This window comes from Pelodiscus sinensis, chromosome 5, assembly GCF_052426305.1.
Source record: "Pelodiscus sinensis isolate ZL-2025 chromosome 5, ASM5242630v1, whole genome shotgun sequence".
Lineage (NCBI taxonomy): Eukaryota > Metazoa > Chordata > Testudines > Trionychidae > Pelodiscus > Pelodiscus sinensis.
In genome coordinates this window covers 126395639-126411991 of record NC_143056.1, presented here as the reverse complement: position 1 = coordinate 126411991, position 16353 = coordinate 126395639, and the positions used below count along the sequence as shown (strand labels likewise).

Sequence of the window (16353 nt, the reverse complement as noted above, 5' to 3'; positions counted from 1 at the left end):
CATGCCGCCCGCAATGGAAAGGACACGGGGCATCTGCCTGATACCCAGCTCCATTGGCTGGGCCACGTGGCTGCCGCCGGAGCTGGAAGCAGGACCATGGTGAGGCTGGCCCAGCAGGGACACCCTCACTGCGGCCCGGCTCCAGCCATAGCACACGGGGCAGCCCGCAGCGCCGCTCACTGTGGGAGGGCGGGAGGAGAATTTTTAGTGCGCACAGAGGCGCGCACCTTACAGGGAACGGAGCTCCCAGTGGGCGGGGCTCATTAGCCGCTGGGGGCGTGGCCTGGCATCTTGCTGCAGCCCGGCAGGCAGGGGTTTGCAGATCGGTGGCTGGGTGTAGGCCACTGCTGAGGGTGTGACCCTCCCCCAGTGCCCGACCCACGCAGGAGAGGAGTTTGTTACAGCAGGACTGCTGAAGCTCTGGAGACTTAGCCCTTGGCTCCGAAGAGTCCACATCCGTGTGAGGCGCAAGGCATTGTTCCCTGGCACCAATGCTTGGACTTCCAGACACACGACAAATAGATGCCCATTGACCTCGCTACACCTAGCCAGGGCCCGGTCTAAGGTGTCATTGATGAAGGCTCTGCTCTGAGGAACCTCGCAGTGCCAGCACCATACAGAAGACAGGGCACTGCTGAGGGGAAGCTCACCACGCTGGAGACAGCTGTGTAGAAATGAGAGATGAACAAGGCTTGTGGGGTCCTGGCTGGGATAGACACACCCCCGACCCCTTCCCTCCCAGGGCAACACAAGGTTGTTCCCTGCAGTGTGTTCTCCAGGGCTCTGTCCAATCCATTTTTAACTGGCCCCAGCAAAGTGACTTCTCCTCGCCATTAGGAGACTTTCGCTGCTTGTCCGTGTCACCCCATTGCTTTTGCAAAGCCCCCTTGTAAACACTGGTCCCCCCCCCATCAAAATTCACATGCCTCAGATGCTTCTAGCCTGTTGTGTCCCTGTGCCACCGGCAGGGTCTCGTGGAAGAGAGGAGGGAGGTGGAATGTAATTACCCCAGCTGGACTTTGGCCAGGATGCTGGAGCTAACAATATGGAGCACTCTCTCAGACAAGCTGTATCCTTCCCCAAACACATTACCCAGCGGCATAACCTGATTGCAGAGCAGGAGAACAGCAGAAGGACAAGGAAACAAAATTGTTTTGCCACTTAACTCCCCGCTTGGTCCCAAGGATGCAGGAGATGATAGGCCGGATTCTCAGCTGGCATCCATCAGCCTTGGTATGTACCAGCTGAGACTGCGACTCAATAGCTGTTAAGGGTGGACTCAGGGCCAGTTCTGCCATAGAGACAGGGCAGCAAAACTCTAAAAGGCAGCGCTGTCTGGGTTTTCCCCGTCTCCCTGCAGCTCACTGACTGGCTGTGTTTCTGTACCCTCCTCAGTGGTTGGCAGGGCTGAGTTAGAGGGGCCCTGTGGATTTGACTCAAGGAGATCAGGGAGGCTGCTGCTGGGCCCCCTAAATGTACCATGCTAGTTTCCTTACCCTGCACAACTGGCTTCCCAGGTAGATGGCAAAACACTAGCTGATGACCTGGGAATGTCCAAACAAACCCAGAGAGGTGTCCCTAAGCGGCATGGCAAGCTGCCCTCTGCGTAATCCAAGGAGGTACCGACACTGTGACCTCACCAAGCATCCCAGAGGACCTGATGTTGTGCCCCCTGAGCTGTAATTTGGGTGTGCTCAAGAGAGACACCCAGAAAAGCTAGAGCAGCCTCACTGGCTGCCTCCCCGCCCCTCCCCTCCCCCGGAAGAGCGTGGAGCTCGGGATGTGAGAGGTGGGGACGTGTCCTTTGCATCCGAGCAGAGTAGTCAGGAAAGGGAACTTCCCCTCCGCTTGCCATCTCGAGATCCCCGCCTTGGAGCGGCCAGTCCGAGTGTCAGGCCTCACTGCCGAATGAAGAGTCGGAAATCTTTCGTGAGAGACATTTTGAAAGAACCTTAAGGGACTGCGGTTTCCCTGGGTCTTTAGTGCTACAGGGTAAGAGCAGAAATGCTGCCACCCAAGTGAAAAGCTTTGCTACTCTCCCGTGTACCATTGCAGCCGAAGAGCGGTGATCCTACGAAAGGGCCAGGTTCCGCGGGAGCACTGCTTCCCGAGGGAACGCCGCTCCACACCTCGGCCTTTGACCCGCTCCGCTTCCCAGGCTACGTCTCCACTCGGCTGCGGCCCGTGCAGGCCTAGCCAAGGTAGCGGTGACGTCGCTAGCATGAGTCCTGGAGCAGCGAAGCAGTCCTGCCAGCCTGTCCACACCCCCGGGGGCTGTCCCAGGTGGAAGACGCCCATGCCGCTGCAGATCCACTGCTCCAGCCCCAGGCTGGCGAGAGGAAGTCCGACCCAGGCATGTCTGCTTGAGCTGCCGTCACACTGACTGCAGTGCAGACAGGCCCTTGTGTCTCTAAAGCACCAGTGTGTGGTGGGGGAGAGGCATCCAGTGAGTCCCAAATGCACTGATGTTTGCGGGGGGGGGGGGGGGTCTTTCCATTCACTGGCTTTCAAATGGACGGGTGTGGCCTTCCAGCAGGTCTGTAATGCACTAGGGTGGGTGGATGTCCATCCATCCATCCATCCATCCATCCATCCATCCATCCATCCATCCATCCAACAGCTCTCCAAGCACTAGGGAGGGGGCAGGACAGACACTGGAAGAGGCGGTTGGGCAGCTTCTTAAGCCAGCATCCATTTTTTACAAATCTGAATTGACGGGCTCCTTGATAGCTCCTGTGCTGCCTCCGGGAGTGCAGGTGTAAGACCGACAGGCGGAACCAAACCTGGGACCGCTGGAGCCTCTTCGGCTTGAGCTAAAAGCCAGCTGGCTCCCAGCTAAGGCTGTAGAGCAAACCCATTCTCTTGCTGTAAGTGGTCTAAGTGCCACTCCGTGGCACAGTGAGCCACACCCAGCAGGCGTGCAGGTTACACTGGCACCAGAGAGTACGATGGTGAGATCCAGCCCTTGAGAGTGAGTGTGGGGAGACAGTGTTTAGCCCTGGACGTGACCGAGTGAAACCACAAATGTGGAGCTAAAAGGGGGCTGTCCGGGCCACATGGCAAATGCCACATCGAAAGGGCCTGGTGGGTGCTGGGAGGCGTCATGTTTGGAGCATGTGGGACTGAGGCTGCGTCTACATAGCACCATTATCTCAAGATAACTCGCGTTATTTCCAAATAACACTATGAGCGTCTACACGGCCATTCCGTTATTTCAAAATAATTTGGAAATACCAGACGGCTTATTCCGAAATCTGTAAACCTCATTCTACGAGGAATAACGCCTGTTCCGAAATAGCTATTTCGAACTCCCCTGGCACCGCCATTCCCATCTCCCGCCACCCCCATCGCTTGTCCTTGCATCTTGAGTCAGGGATGTCGAAGAGCCTCATCCCAGCTTGGTTTGGGGCCTTTAGATACCTCTTCCTCTTCCCTCCCCATGGAGAACCAGGCATGTTATTTCTCTCTCTCCCCACCCAGCGCTCTTCTGTCTCATGCACCTGGGCCCCTCCATTAGCCACCATGTGTTTGAGGGTCCCATCCTCTGCCAGGTCCCAGGGCCTCCATTGTGTTGGGTCGCGGAGGCCAAGCTGTCCGGCGCAGCCTGGGCTGTCGGATTGGCGCTGGGGAGATAGCTGCAGTGATGTGACAGGCAGGCTGTCAGGAAGAATTTGGCTAATTGGAGCTCCCGACCCCAGTGAAGCGAGTGTGTGGAGTGGAGCCAGGAGCTGTCTGAGGAGACGGCGGTGACTAAGAGAGGCTGATCCCCTCTGACAGCTGCCTGGGCAGCCACGGAGCCACAGGCCAGGAATCCAAAAGATATTATCTTTGTTTAAATCTAATGGTCCCCTGTGCCCTGCCGAGGCTTCTCCACTGGGGACAGAGAGGAGAGCACCAGAGACCGCTACGAGCTTGGGGGACTCCAGACATGGAGGGAAAGGGAAGAGACAACTGGGCCCTGGCAAGACACAAAGGAAATTGCTCCTTCCTCACAGATGTGTGTGTGCACCTGCTGCTACGCTGTGTATCCAGAAGAGTCAGCCAGACGCACACAGCCAACCCCCAAGTCCCCTCACAGCCTCTAGGATGGAGGGTTTGTTCTCTGCAACGCCCGAGGCAGGGGCTAGACAGGGATGCGCTGTCCCAAGGCCAAGCACACGCCCACAGAGACGTGAGGGCCACAAGCCGAGGAGGGCCCTCAGCATCTGCACTTGAGGAGACAGGGCATCTCCGTGCATGGTGATGCGCCGCTGAATTAACCAGAGCTGCCCCTGAACCGTGGCCTGAGGTGTCCCCGGTGTTCCCCTCCCCGGCAGCGCACCTACCTTTGGCCAAGGTGGCTCATTGAGCTGGGTGCACCACAGGCCAGAGAACGGCCTGTCTCGAAGGGATCTGCAGGTCCCGTTGCCGCTGGCGGCAGAGCCTGGGCTGCACTCCACATTTCCCTTTGCTGACAAGATGGCGGGAAGGTTACTCTGCAGCGCATTCAGAGTGACAGCACGGAACCAACAGGACACAGCTGCTCAACTCCCTCTGCTCGGTCTCCGGGGACTTCCTGGGTAAGGCCTCCACAGCTGTGTTGGGCCAGGCTGCTCTTGCACTAATGGAGTGGCTTGCAGATTATGGAACACTAGAACCGGACGGGACCTCGAGAGTCATCAAGTCCAGTCCCCTGCCCTTACAGCAGGACCAAGCACCGTCTAGATCATCCCTGACAAGTGTCTGTCTAACCTGCTCTAAAATATCTCCAGTGGTGGAGATTCCACAACCTCCCTGGGCGATTTATTCCAGTGCTTCACCACTCTGACAGTTAGGAAGTTTTTCCTAATGTCCAACCTAAACCTCCCTTGCTGCAATTTAAGCCCATTGCTTCTTGTCCTATCATCAGAGGTCCAGGAGAAGAATTTTTCTCCTTCCTTCTTGAACACCTTTTTAGATACTTGAAAACGGCTACCATGTCCCCCCTCAGTCTTCTCTTTTCTAAACTAAACAAGCCCAATTCTTTCAGTTTTCCCTCGTCGGTCATGTTTTTTAGACCTGTAATCATTTTTGTTGCTCTTCTCTGTAGCATCTCCAATTTCTCCACATCTTTCTTGAAATGTGGTGCCCAGAACTGGACACAATACTCCAATTCAGGCCTAATCAGCACAGAGTAGAGCGGAAGAATGACTTCTCCTGTCTTGCTCACCACACTCCTGTTAATGCATCTCAGAATCATGTTTGCTTTTTTAGCAACAGTGTCACACTGTTGACTCATATTTAGCTTGTGGTCCACTGTGATGCCTAGATCCCTTTCTGCAGTGCTCCTTCCTAGACAGTCGCTTCCCATTCTGTATGTGTGAAACGGATTGTTCCTTCCTAAGTGGAGCACTTTGCATTTGTCCTTATTAAATTTCATCCTATTTACCTCAGATGGCAGTGTCACTGCTCTTAAGGGGAGCAGAGGCATGTGCCACCCTCCCCTGTGTCTGCATCTTTTCTCTTCCCTCTTCCCTTGCTCTTCAAGAGCTGCCAAGGCTGGCCCTCCCCACGGGCCCTGGGCTGCAAGTCATAGCACCAGGCCATCTGCTTTGTGTGAGTGACTTGGGCTCCCAGGGGATCCGGAGAAGCCAGAGGAGAGAAGGGGATTTCATCATGAATGAAGGAGGAACGCACATAGGGTTGCCAGGTGTCCAGTTTTGAACCAGACAGTCCGGTACTTGAGCTTTCTGTTCGGGAAACAGATTGAGAAAATATAAATGAGAAAATATCAGTGTCCGGTATTTTCTAAATAAGATGGGATGTAGATTGTGATGTCATGTCCAGTGTGTCCGGTATTTTTGTTGAAACCATCTGGCAACCCTTAACACAGAGCTACTAGCACCCACAAGGCCTCTCAGTTCGGCCAGAACAGGAATCTGAGAAACCCAGACAGGGTGACTATAGACCAGCTGGCTTATTCCATCCCATCCCCAACCCCATCGCTGGCTCTTCCCCACTAATGACTTCTCTATCCAGCCCCTGCCCCGCCATATGCTATACTGTCTAGCAATGAGGCCTGTCAGTGGGAGGATCCGCAGGGCCTGGGCCCGGGTCCTCAGGTTGTGGCCACATCCACAGCACCCCTCAACAGCTCGACGAGTGACTGGAGAGCGGGGAGCCTGAAGGACATTATGCGCCACTAACCGCTCCGCCCCAGGAGCCTGCTTAGAGGAGTTCTGGAGTCCCTGATTGGGCCACATACCATTCTTAAGCCAGAAAGAGACAGAGGAAGTTGTCTGTGGGAAAAGGTGGCTCCTCTCTTGCCATAGGAAGATAAGAACGGCCGTACTGGGTCTGACCAAAGGCCCATCTAGCCCAGTATCCTGTCTGCCGACAGCGACCAATGCCAGATGCTGCAGGGGGAGTGAACAGAACAGGGAATCATCAAGAGAACCCTCTCCTGTTACTCAGGGGCGGATGATAATTTTGCAGGGCCCAGGGCAGCGTCGTGGGGCCCAAGGCGGCACAATTTTGCGCCTGCGCCTCGGCAGCAGCCGACCAGAAGTAGCGTGTGCGGGGCACGTGCATGGGGCCTATTGAAGCCGCCCCGCTCACCCTGCCCTATATTCGCTGCTGCTGTTACTCATTTCCAGCCCCTGACAAACAGAGGCTAGAAACCCCATTCCTACCCATTCTGACTAATAAGCATTGATGGACCTAACCACTATGAAATCACCCAGTTCTGTAATGAACCTGCCTTCTGCTACCTGCTGTCCCCTCCGCGTCCCCTTCCAGTTCCCAGCTCCTGCCCTCAGCCTCCTTCCAGTCCCCTGGATTCCATCGCTCTGGTTTCTGACAGCTCCAGCTCTAATCAGAGACTAGGCTCTTTGGCTTCTGACTCAGCTCTGGCCTTTGGCTTCAGCTCCTGTTTCCTGTCCCTCCAGGCTTCGATTTTCAGCTCTAAAACCTGGCTTCTGCCTTCTGACCTGCTCATTGGTTCCTAAGCCCCATGCTGACCACCAGATCAACCCACCCTGTCTTGGTCACTGGTTGCAAGGCAGCTGTGGAAGCCTCATTACTTGAGTCCTTTAGGAACCAGATAGTCCTTTAGAAACTAGTGCCAAGCACTATTGGATGCCCTGAAGGAAAGCCTTCTGCATGGGCAGGAGATGTGTCTGTTCCAGCTGTGACTGCTACTGTACCCAGTAAGGACCATGCTGCTAACTTCTTGGCCTGAACTTCTCCGTGCTTAGTATCAGGCCGTTGTGTAGAGGCCCATGGAGATTCAAGGGGACATTGAATGCAAAATGCACAAAGCAGCTGGGAGACCTGAAGGTTTAGAAACAGAAGTCTTTCTCATTTCTTGGAGAGGTTTTTTGGGCTGACCAGGCCTGTTACCGTTCAGAGCACAGACGGGGCCTCTCACTTGTGAAATTCCTCCCATCAGCACCCAAAAATGCCCCAAACAGTGCTCATTCCTGCCGTGGAACATTAGGGGTATGTCTACACAGCAGGACTTAACTCGGAATAAACTATGCAAAGTGAGCTACGTCAATTGCGTATCTTACTTCGAAACAGCTCCTTTCGAAATAGGGAGCGTCTACACAGCACTTATTTCGAAATAGAGCACTCTTCCTCCGACTCCCCTTAGTCCTCGTACAATGAGGGTTACGGGAGTCAGAGTAAGAAGTCCTCCAGCTTGACAGTATTTTGACTCTATTTCGAAATAACTGCCTGCTGTGTGGACGTGGATTAAGATATTTCGGAATAGCACTAGTTATTTCGAAATAGTGTTGCAGTGTAGACGTACTCTGGGATGGGACAGTCTAAGAAATATCTGAGTCCTCCCGCGACTGTCCCGCATGGCACTGTTGGCCTTGCCACATCTTCAAGAATCCTCTGCTTCTGGAAACTGTGGGACAGATACCTAGAGGCCAGTGTGGATGTGAGAAAAATCTGTAGCAGCTCCACAACAGGGATACATTGAACAGTGTGCTTAAACCAGCCCTCCTCTTTGGCTTCAGTTAGAAGCAGCTCTGTGGGCACAGACCCAGCCAAAGAGAGCTAGGTCTGGAAACTCCATGTTTGCATTAGTTTGTGTGGGTCTCAGTGAGGCCTGGTGCCTTTGGAGAGGCTGGTGGGCTCATGAGTTATTAGATGCACCATTCACAAGTCTTTGCTGGACTGCTGCAGTGCTGCTAAGAGCTACCTATGAGACAGCAGGGGGATGGCAGCAGAATGGGCATGTCTGTTAGTGGGGGCAGAAGGCCCAAGCATCTAAAACCTGCTTGTAAAGGTAGTCACAGGTTGACCACAACCTTTTCCTGCCAGGGTTGCACTGAACACATTCTGACAGGAAATTTCAAAGGGTTTTTTTTTGTTTAATTTTTAATTGGAATTTTTCATTTCATTTTGGTTTTCAAAACTTGAAAAAAATATTTGAAATGATGTCAATGATTTGGAAGGATGTCTAAATGTATAACTTCCATTCTCTTCGTCAAAACGAAGCACGACCTGATTGAAATAATGTGTTTTGGCAGAACCGAAAGGGGATATTTCAAATATTTCATTTTGCCCAGAATGCCAAGATTTTGACAATTTCTCCTCATTTTTATCTCAAAACCAAATTTCAGCTTTCAGGGGGCTGGAAATTCCATTTTTGGCCCACCTCACCAGCTAATTACAGAGAGAGAGAGGACGGAATTGGTATTCATCTGCAAATTTAACACTGTTTCCCTGAGCTTGAACAAAGACAGTAACTGGATGTCACATTATAAAGCCATTTCCCATGCCTCATTGTTACATCAAAAGCTAAGTATGGGACACTTCCAGCTGACTTAATTCGCCTCATTAGCACCAGTCCTATAATTGACAGATCCTTTTTTTTCCTGTTATAAATAACTTCTCTGGTTGCTCTCCTGCTCATCATCTGATGAAGTGGGTTTTGCCCATGAAAGCTCATGATACTCTCTCTTTATATCTATATCTATATATATCTATATAAAACCATTCAAAAAACTAGCATTTAAACTGTGATGTCCCAGCTTAAGGAAGCTCAACCCTTTCTTGTATCTGTCTGGAAGACTACCCCCTCCCCCCACACACACACACTAGAATTTCTTTAAAACCCTTAGAATGACACAATTTGTAGCCAGCTGCTGGGGGCCAGAACACCTCAGGCTGAGATTGAGCATAAGGGTTTGCAAATACTTAACAACAAAAGAACAGCCATATTGGGTCAGAATTGATGGTCCAGCTAGCTCAGTGTCCTGTCTTGTGAGTGTGGCCAATGACAGATGCAACAGAGGGAACGAACAGAACAAGGTAATTATTGTGTGATCCATCCTCTGTCATTCGTTCCCAACATCTGGCAGTGAGAGGTCCAAGGACCCCAGAGCTCAGGCAGATGTCCCTGACCATTTTGACTAACTCTGAACTTACCTAATTCTTTGGTGAACTCTCATACACAAGCAGGTAACTATAGGGTTACATTGGGCCCCTAAACACCACCCTAGGCAAGGGGTGGTAGATCAACTGTGCCACCAACTCTGGAGAAACCGCAGGGGCATTACAGTTCAGAGACTCCCCTCTTTGTTACCGTCCCTCCCCTGCTTCCCCCTTTCTCTGTGCCAGTGGTGGGCAAGCTGTGGCCCAGCGGGGTTCTATGTGCAGCCCACGAGACATTTCGTTTCCCGTTGTCCACGCACAGGGCTGCCCGTTACTGCTGGTTTCCATCAGCATAGTTTTTAAACTCACAGCAAAGGGAAGTGCGTGTTGGCTTCACACCACACTACCTGTGCGAGACGCATGCTCCCTCTGCGTTCCCTCAAAGCGCTGCTCCGGTTCAGTCAGCAACGCCCCTCCCCTCGCACATTCTAGGCACGTGGGCGCAGGGCGGTTCTGCTGACTGTCTTGGCTACAGCCAACTTACAGCCCACTGAGCTGAAGGCAGGACACTCGAGTGGGCCACTCAGCAGCCTGGGTTGCCCAGCACTCCTCTGCAGGGTAGTGATTCACTGCAGGCCCAGACCATGTACACAGCAACCGCTCCCTCCTACCTGCCCAGACCCCAGCTGTAGGCAACATGTGGGGATGCCAGACACTTGCTCTGCTGCACAGGCAAATTGTCCAAACCACGGCCTAGGCCACTCGGGGTCAAAGATGTTCACAGCCTGGGCCTCAGCCAAACAGGCTTGGCTTGTCCAGTGCATGCCCCGAGGAGGGTCGCCAGGTGTCTGGTTATTGAACTGGGCAGTCCATTATCTTTGCCTCCTGCCGCGTAAAAAAAATCAGAATATACCAGACACCTAAAATGTCCGGCACTTTCTGATTTTTTCCCAGCTGGGAGGTGAAAATCCCAGGTTGTCCAGCTCAATACAGAGGCCGCCTGGCAACCCTACCGGCCTGCTAGGGCCAAAAAGCCTCAACAGGCAGTTTTTAAAGGGGTCACGATGTGTTGGGAGGTTTTTTTTTGCTCAACAAACTTTTTCCTGGCGTGTTTTTGTTTTTTTTTTTGTTTGGTATTTTTTCTGAAACCATCTGGCACCCGGAGCCCCGGGTGTGGTGGAGCAGGTCACTGCAATTGCTGTGATGGGGACTGTTGACGTTTGCAACCTTTCAAGGGCTCGTTTGGCTTTGGATTTCCCTGGTGGCCTAGAGATCTGCCTTGTCTTTGTTTGAGCCACAACCTCCTTTTAAGACCATTTCCCTAGAACGGATCGATGGGCGTTTTCCACCTGAGCTCCAGGGGAAGGCAGCTTTTCCTCATGGAGCGATCCGGGAGCTTGTGAAAGCAGAGAGGGGATTGTTCCCCTGCGCACCACCAGGGGGCAGCCCGGGTACAACGGAGAGCATCGGTACCACGCGTGATGGGGAGCAGTAAAACAGGGCGAGCGCACAGGGGAGCGCGAGAGAGTTGGGAGGCCTCCCGCCTCAGAGCCGTGCCCGCGCGCCTTAAAGACATGCAGGGAGCAGGGTGACCTCGGTGCCAGCAGCGGAGCGGCGAGAATAGAAACGAGCTGGGGGGTGACTGGAGTTGAACAGGCAGCCAGGGCCCTGAGCACGGGGAGAGCACGTTTAGATGAGGCGCCGGCGGAGGCGCCGACGGTGGAGCGAGGCCGGGAAGGTCCCATCCCAAAGAGCCCGGAGGAGCCAAGCGGAGGGAGCTGAGCTGAGGGTGCGGGGGCCTGCGAGCACCATCCCTGCTGGCCACAGGTGCTAGAGAAGCAAGGAGGTTTTGGAGAGGCCCATGGGAAGCCGATTGCCGGGGCCTGAGGCCAGGCAGGGTGCAAAGCTGGCTCGCGAGCGGGCGCCACACCGGGTGAGAAGCAGGGCACACGAGGGCGCTGGCAGCTGAGGCACAGGGCTGCTGCGTTCGCTATGGCTGCAAGCCAGACACTTCGGCCCTTCAGCGCAAAGGACAAAAGCCTCTGCTCTTCATACGGGCGGCTTGCGTTCAGCCCCTCCCCCCCGGCGGCCTTCATGGGCTGCCGTGCTGTGTGGCTGCAGCAGCTGTCCCCAGCAGGCCCTGCAGGGGGAGGCTGTTCTGCCAGTCGCCAGGCCCCACCTCCCAGATGCCCATCTCAGGCAAGGGCGGGACTGCGTCCCGTGTTGAGAGCACTGGGCTGGAAGCCGGTGTGAAATGCCAGCCCGGCTCCACAGAGCTGTCCAGACGCTCCCAAGGAAACTCACCGTCTTTGGTGGCCAGAGACACCTTCTCTATTCCCAGGCCAGCCCCATGGAAGCCCGGGCGGGGAGGACGGGGGCCTTGCTGATGATCAGGAAGCGACAGAGCTTGACCCTGCATGCCTCACGCTCACTGGCTGTACCTCTCACCCTCCCCTTGCCTGGCTCCGTAGCTGATTGGACCTGGCCCGAAAGCAGGAGCTGCTACCAATTGGGCTAATGGACCCGCTGTGCCATCTGGAAACAGCAGCTGCCTATGAAATCTATTTCTGGGGAGCCGGCGCTGCATTACGGCCCTGGGCAGTTAAGCAATATTGTAATGTTGCTCAGAGGCAATGGAAACCTGCCTCATCCCCCCCACCAGTGACAGACACAGACAGACACATACACACACACACACGCGCGCGCGCGCTGAGATATCCCTGCCCAGGAGCCTCCAGCCCTGCTCTGCCCTGACTAAAGAAGTCTCTTGGGTCTGCACAGTCCCGAGCTGCCTGATGGGGAGAAATCGGCCCACTAGGCAGCTCCCGTCTTGAGGAGGGAAGGGGAGAAAGTGCAGGAGGAAGGGGAGGTTCTCAGAGACTGAACATAAATCACAGATGCCCTGGGGACGTGCTAGGCAACAGGCAGATTGCTGGGTCTCTCCCTGGCCATCCTGCTTACTCCAGGCTGACTCTTCCCCTCCCCCTCAGCTCTCCCCAGGCTCCGAGGATGACGAGGGGCACGACAGCTCCAGCCGGGAGAACCTCGGCCGAATCCAGTTCAGCGTCGGCTACAACTTCCAGGAATCCACCCTGACCGTCAAGATCATGAAGGCTCAGGAGCTGCCAGCCAAGGACTTCAGCGGCACCAGCGACCCCTTCGTCAAGATCTACCTGCTGCCTGACAAAAAGCACAAGTTGGAGACCAAAGTGAAGAGGAAGAACTTGAACCCGCACTGGAACGAGACCTTCCTCTTCGAAGGTAGGTGGGAGGCTGCGGCAGGCGGGGCACGAGCTGGGAGGAGCCTGGGAAATCAGTGGTGCTTTGGGACCCTGTCTTTAGCGTGCGGTTAATGCTTCGGGCCTCTCTACGCTGGTGCGGGCTGTGTGACCACCTGGAGAGACAGTAAGAACAGAAAAACAGCCGTATTGGGTCAGACAGTAGCCTGTCTACTGACAGTGGCCAATGCCAGGTGCCCCAGAGGGAGTGAATCGAACAGGTAAGGATCAAGCGATCTCTCTCCTGCCATCCATCTCCACCCTCTGACAAACAGAGGCTTGGGACAACATTCCTTACCCATACTGGCTAATAGCCATTAATGGACCTAACCTCCAGGAATTTATCTAGTTCTCTTTTAAACCCTGTTCTAGTTCTAGCCTTCATAACCTCCTCAGGCAAGGAGTTCCACAGATTGACTATGCGCTGCGTGAAGAACTTCCTTTTATTTGTTTTAAACCTGCTGCCCATTAGTTTCATTTGGTGGCCCCTAGTTCTTATATTATGGGAACAAGTAAATAACTTTTCCTTATTCACTTTCTCCACACCACTCATGATTTTACAGACCTCTCTCCTATCCCCCCTTAGTCTCCTCTTTTCAAAGCTGAAAAGTCCCAGTCTCTAATCTCTCCTCATATGGGACCCGTTCCAAACCCCTCATCGTTTTAGTTGCTCTTCTCTGAACCTTTTCTAATGCCAATGTATTTTTTGAGATGAGGAGACCACATCTGTACACATCTGCTTCCCACAGGGAGTCCCTGTGTGGATCCCTGCACACAACTGTTCTCCCCACCTTGCTGGGTCACACCCAGGAGCAGTTAGCACCATTACCCCCATTCTTAGAAGGGCTGTAAAATCCTGTTTAGAACATGAGCTGGTTAACCGGGATCTCGCAGGCGGGGGGCGGCTAGAGGCTGGCTGGGCTGCCAGTTAACCCTTTACATCCCTAATTCCTACCTGCCCACACCAAACCTGGCTGGTCCTGTCTCCTTGTCCCGCCAGCATAGGATTCTGCGAGCTACCCCCTCTTAGCCACCTCAATGGATAATTGGATCCACGATCCCCTCTCCTGCCTTCCCATACTGAGCCACCCATCACACTAACCCACTATCCCACCTGGTTATGTGCCTCGTCTCTGGCCCGTTTCTGCCATTATCTCGGCTTCTGCTGCACCGTGTCAGACCCTGGTGCCTTCCGCCCCGTCAGATCAAACCGCTGGTATCTACCCTCCTGCTATATCAGACCATGCCATTGCTCTGTGCCCGGCCTCTCGCCAACAGGCAATGCCAGGTCACCCCCAGAGAGACACAACTGCAGAGCCAGTCGCCATGCACGCCACCTGCTGTGCAATGGTGTTTGTGCAGGGTGAGTCCTTCCCAGCCCTGCCAGTGGCCAGCCAGTGCCCTGAAGCATGGGGGTTGCTTACTTGTAGCCACAAATATTAGCAGGGACCATCCGATTACCAAGAAGCATGTCTGATGCCACCCAGTCGCCCTTCTCCACTGGCTGTTTGATCCCAGCAGCGTGCCCCAGCCGGGCTGGCCAAGAAGATGTGTGCCAGCATTGGTCTCTTTTGCATGAATGCCACCTGGGTGTCTGTAGGCGAATGGCTCTGCCAGACAGGGACATGTTGCCTGGGCAGCCACCGCCTGCTTTGGTCTCCTTGGCAGGTTTCCCCTACGAGAAGGTGGTCCAGCGGGTGCTGTATCTCCAGGTCCTGGACTATGACCGCTTCAGTCGCAACGACCCCATTGGAGAGGTGTCCATTCCACTCAACAAGGTGGACCTGACCCAGATGCAGACGTTCTGGAAGGAGCTGAAACCCTGCAGCGACGGGAGCGTAAGGCCTTTGCTTTGTGCGCAGAGAGAGGCCGAGCCAGCGTGTAACGCTGCGGCTGAGCGCATGTGGCTACTAGCTGGCCTCAGTAACCAGACTAGCCCACTGCTCCCAGGGGACACCCTGGTGCTGCTGCAGCAAAGGTCTTAGAGAGGACACCCCTGTGCCCCCACCTCTGTGAGATAGCAGGGGGGTCTAGCTCCGTCCCAGCCACACTCCTGGGCTATGTCTACACTGGCAGGTTGTTACACCAGAAGTATGCAAATGAGGCTAAGTGTGGAATATCACCAAGCCTCATTTGCATACCTAATGAGCCGCCATTTTGCGGAAGAGGCTCTTGCGCCAGAAGGAGCTGTCTCCACTGCCCCTTCTTGCGCAAGAAAAGCCCTCTTGTGCAACGCCGTTATTTCTGAAAATAATCAGCGTAGCAGCGTTGCGCAAGAGGGTTTTTCTTGCGCAAGAAGGGGCAGTGTAGACGGCTCCTTCTAGCGCAAGAGCCTCTTCCGCAAAAATGGCGACTCTTTAGGTATGCAAATGAGGCTTGGCGATATTCCACACTTAGCCTCATTTGCATACTTCTGGCGCAACAACCCGCCAGTGTAGACATAGCCTTGGAGACTGGGCTCAGAGCCATGTTTGTGGCCTATGCAGTGCTGGGGGCATGATGAGCCGAGCGGTTCCTGTGCCAGTAAAAGGGGCTGTATTGAAAGCCTGGGGATCGCCCCCTCTCTTTATCCAGCATCCAAAAGCCTGGGGCTCCTACCTGCTGTCAGCTGAGAAGGGCTTTAAGGCCCTGTTGGGGACACCGTGCCAGCAAAAACCAGTTCTCAGCCATGGCTAGAGCCCACGGCAGACAGGTGGGCTGGCACCAGCTCTGGGTGCTTTCGCTGACCCGTGTGGACGGGAGCTGGTGCCCGATAATGGTGCTAGCTGAAGCGATGCTACAGGTCCCTCCCCACCGCTAGGCAGCCAGCTCCTTCACATGTGGCGGAGAAGCAAAGCACGTCACAGCCCTGAATACGCCTGACGGTGGTTTCTGTGGACGGGGCCACCGAGGCGGCTTGGTAGGGGGTAGGCAAGCTGGTGTCCTGGGGAGTTCAGCCAGGCTGTAACAACCTCTCCTCCCTGCAGGGAAGTCGGGGAGAGCTCCTCCTGTCCCTTTGCTACAACCCTTCCGCTAACTCCATCATTGTGAATATCATCAAAGCGCGGAATCTGAAAGCCATGGACATCGGGGGGACATCAGGTACTGGAGATCAGGGCCTTGCCTCGGGACCAAGGGAGGGGTGCTGGCGGGGCATTCAGCCCAGCATAGCAAGGCGCAGGGCCACTGCAATCTATTCTCCCTCATCGTGGTCCCCTCTGCCTCTCCTCAAGGAGGAACTAGTCCAGAGTCCCTCTGTCCAACACCAGGGAATGGTCACCTCTGAGTCTCTCCTCTCCCACCCTGGGAGGAACCCAAGAGTCCCCCTGTCCCGTCCCAGCTTCCCAGACACCCCGGGACATCCTGCACCGAGGGGGAGCAGCCCCACAGGCCTCTCTCTCCTGCACTGAGCAGGAGGCTGCAGGCCGCCAGCTGAGTGGGAGGCAAGGGACCTGAGGGCAATCCGAGGTCAGGAGCTGAATTGGGAGGATCCCTGCCCTGGCTTACCAGCTCTCCTCTCGGTGGCAGACCCCTACGTGAAGGTGTGGCTGATGTACAAGGACAAGAGGGTGGAGAAGAAGAAGACGGTGGTAATGAAGTGCTGCTTGAACCCCATCTTCAACGAGTCCTTCATCTTCGACATCCCCACCGAGAAGCTGCGAGAGACGACCATCATCATCACCGTCATGGACAAGGACAGGCTGAGCCGGAACGACGTCATTGGCAAGGTGGGTCCTCTGCCCCGCAG

The 16353-nt window shown here is 54.7% G+C and overlaps 1 protein-coding gene across 4 annotated transcripts in view; it reads left to right on the top strand.

The window, feature by feature from the left end:
• The window catches only part of SYT7 (synaptotagmin 7), a 164906-nt gene that overhangs the window by 127826 nt on the left and 20727 nt on the right, over positions 1 to 16353 (top strand). For all 4 annotated transcript variants that reach the window (XM_075928449.2, XM_075928452.2, XM_075928453.2 and 1 more), the window contains 4 exons: positions 12339 to 12609; positions 14295 to 14464; positions 15593 to 15707; positions 16134 to 16333. In XM_075928449.2, coding sequence (XP_075784564.1) covers positions 12339 to 12609; positions 14295 to 14464; positions 15593 to 15707; positions 16134 to 16333 — 756 coding nt within the window. The remainder of the gene's footprint in view (positions 1 to 12338; positions 12610 to 14294; positions 14465 to 15592; positions 15708 to 16133; positions 16334 to 16353) is intronic.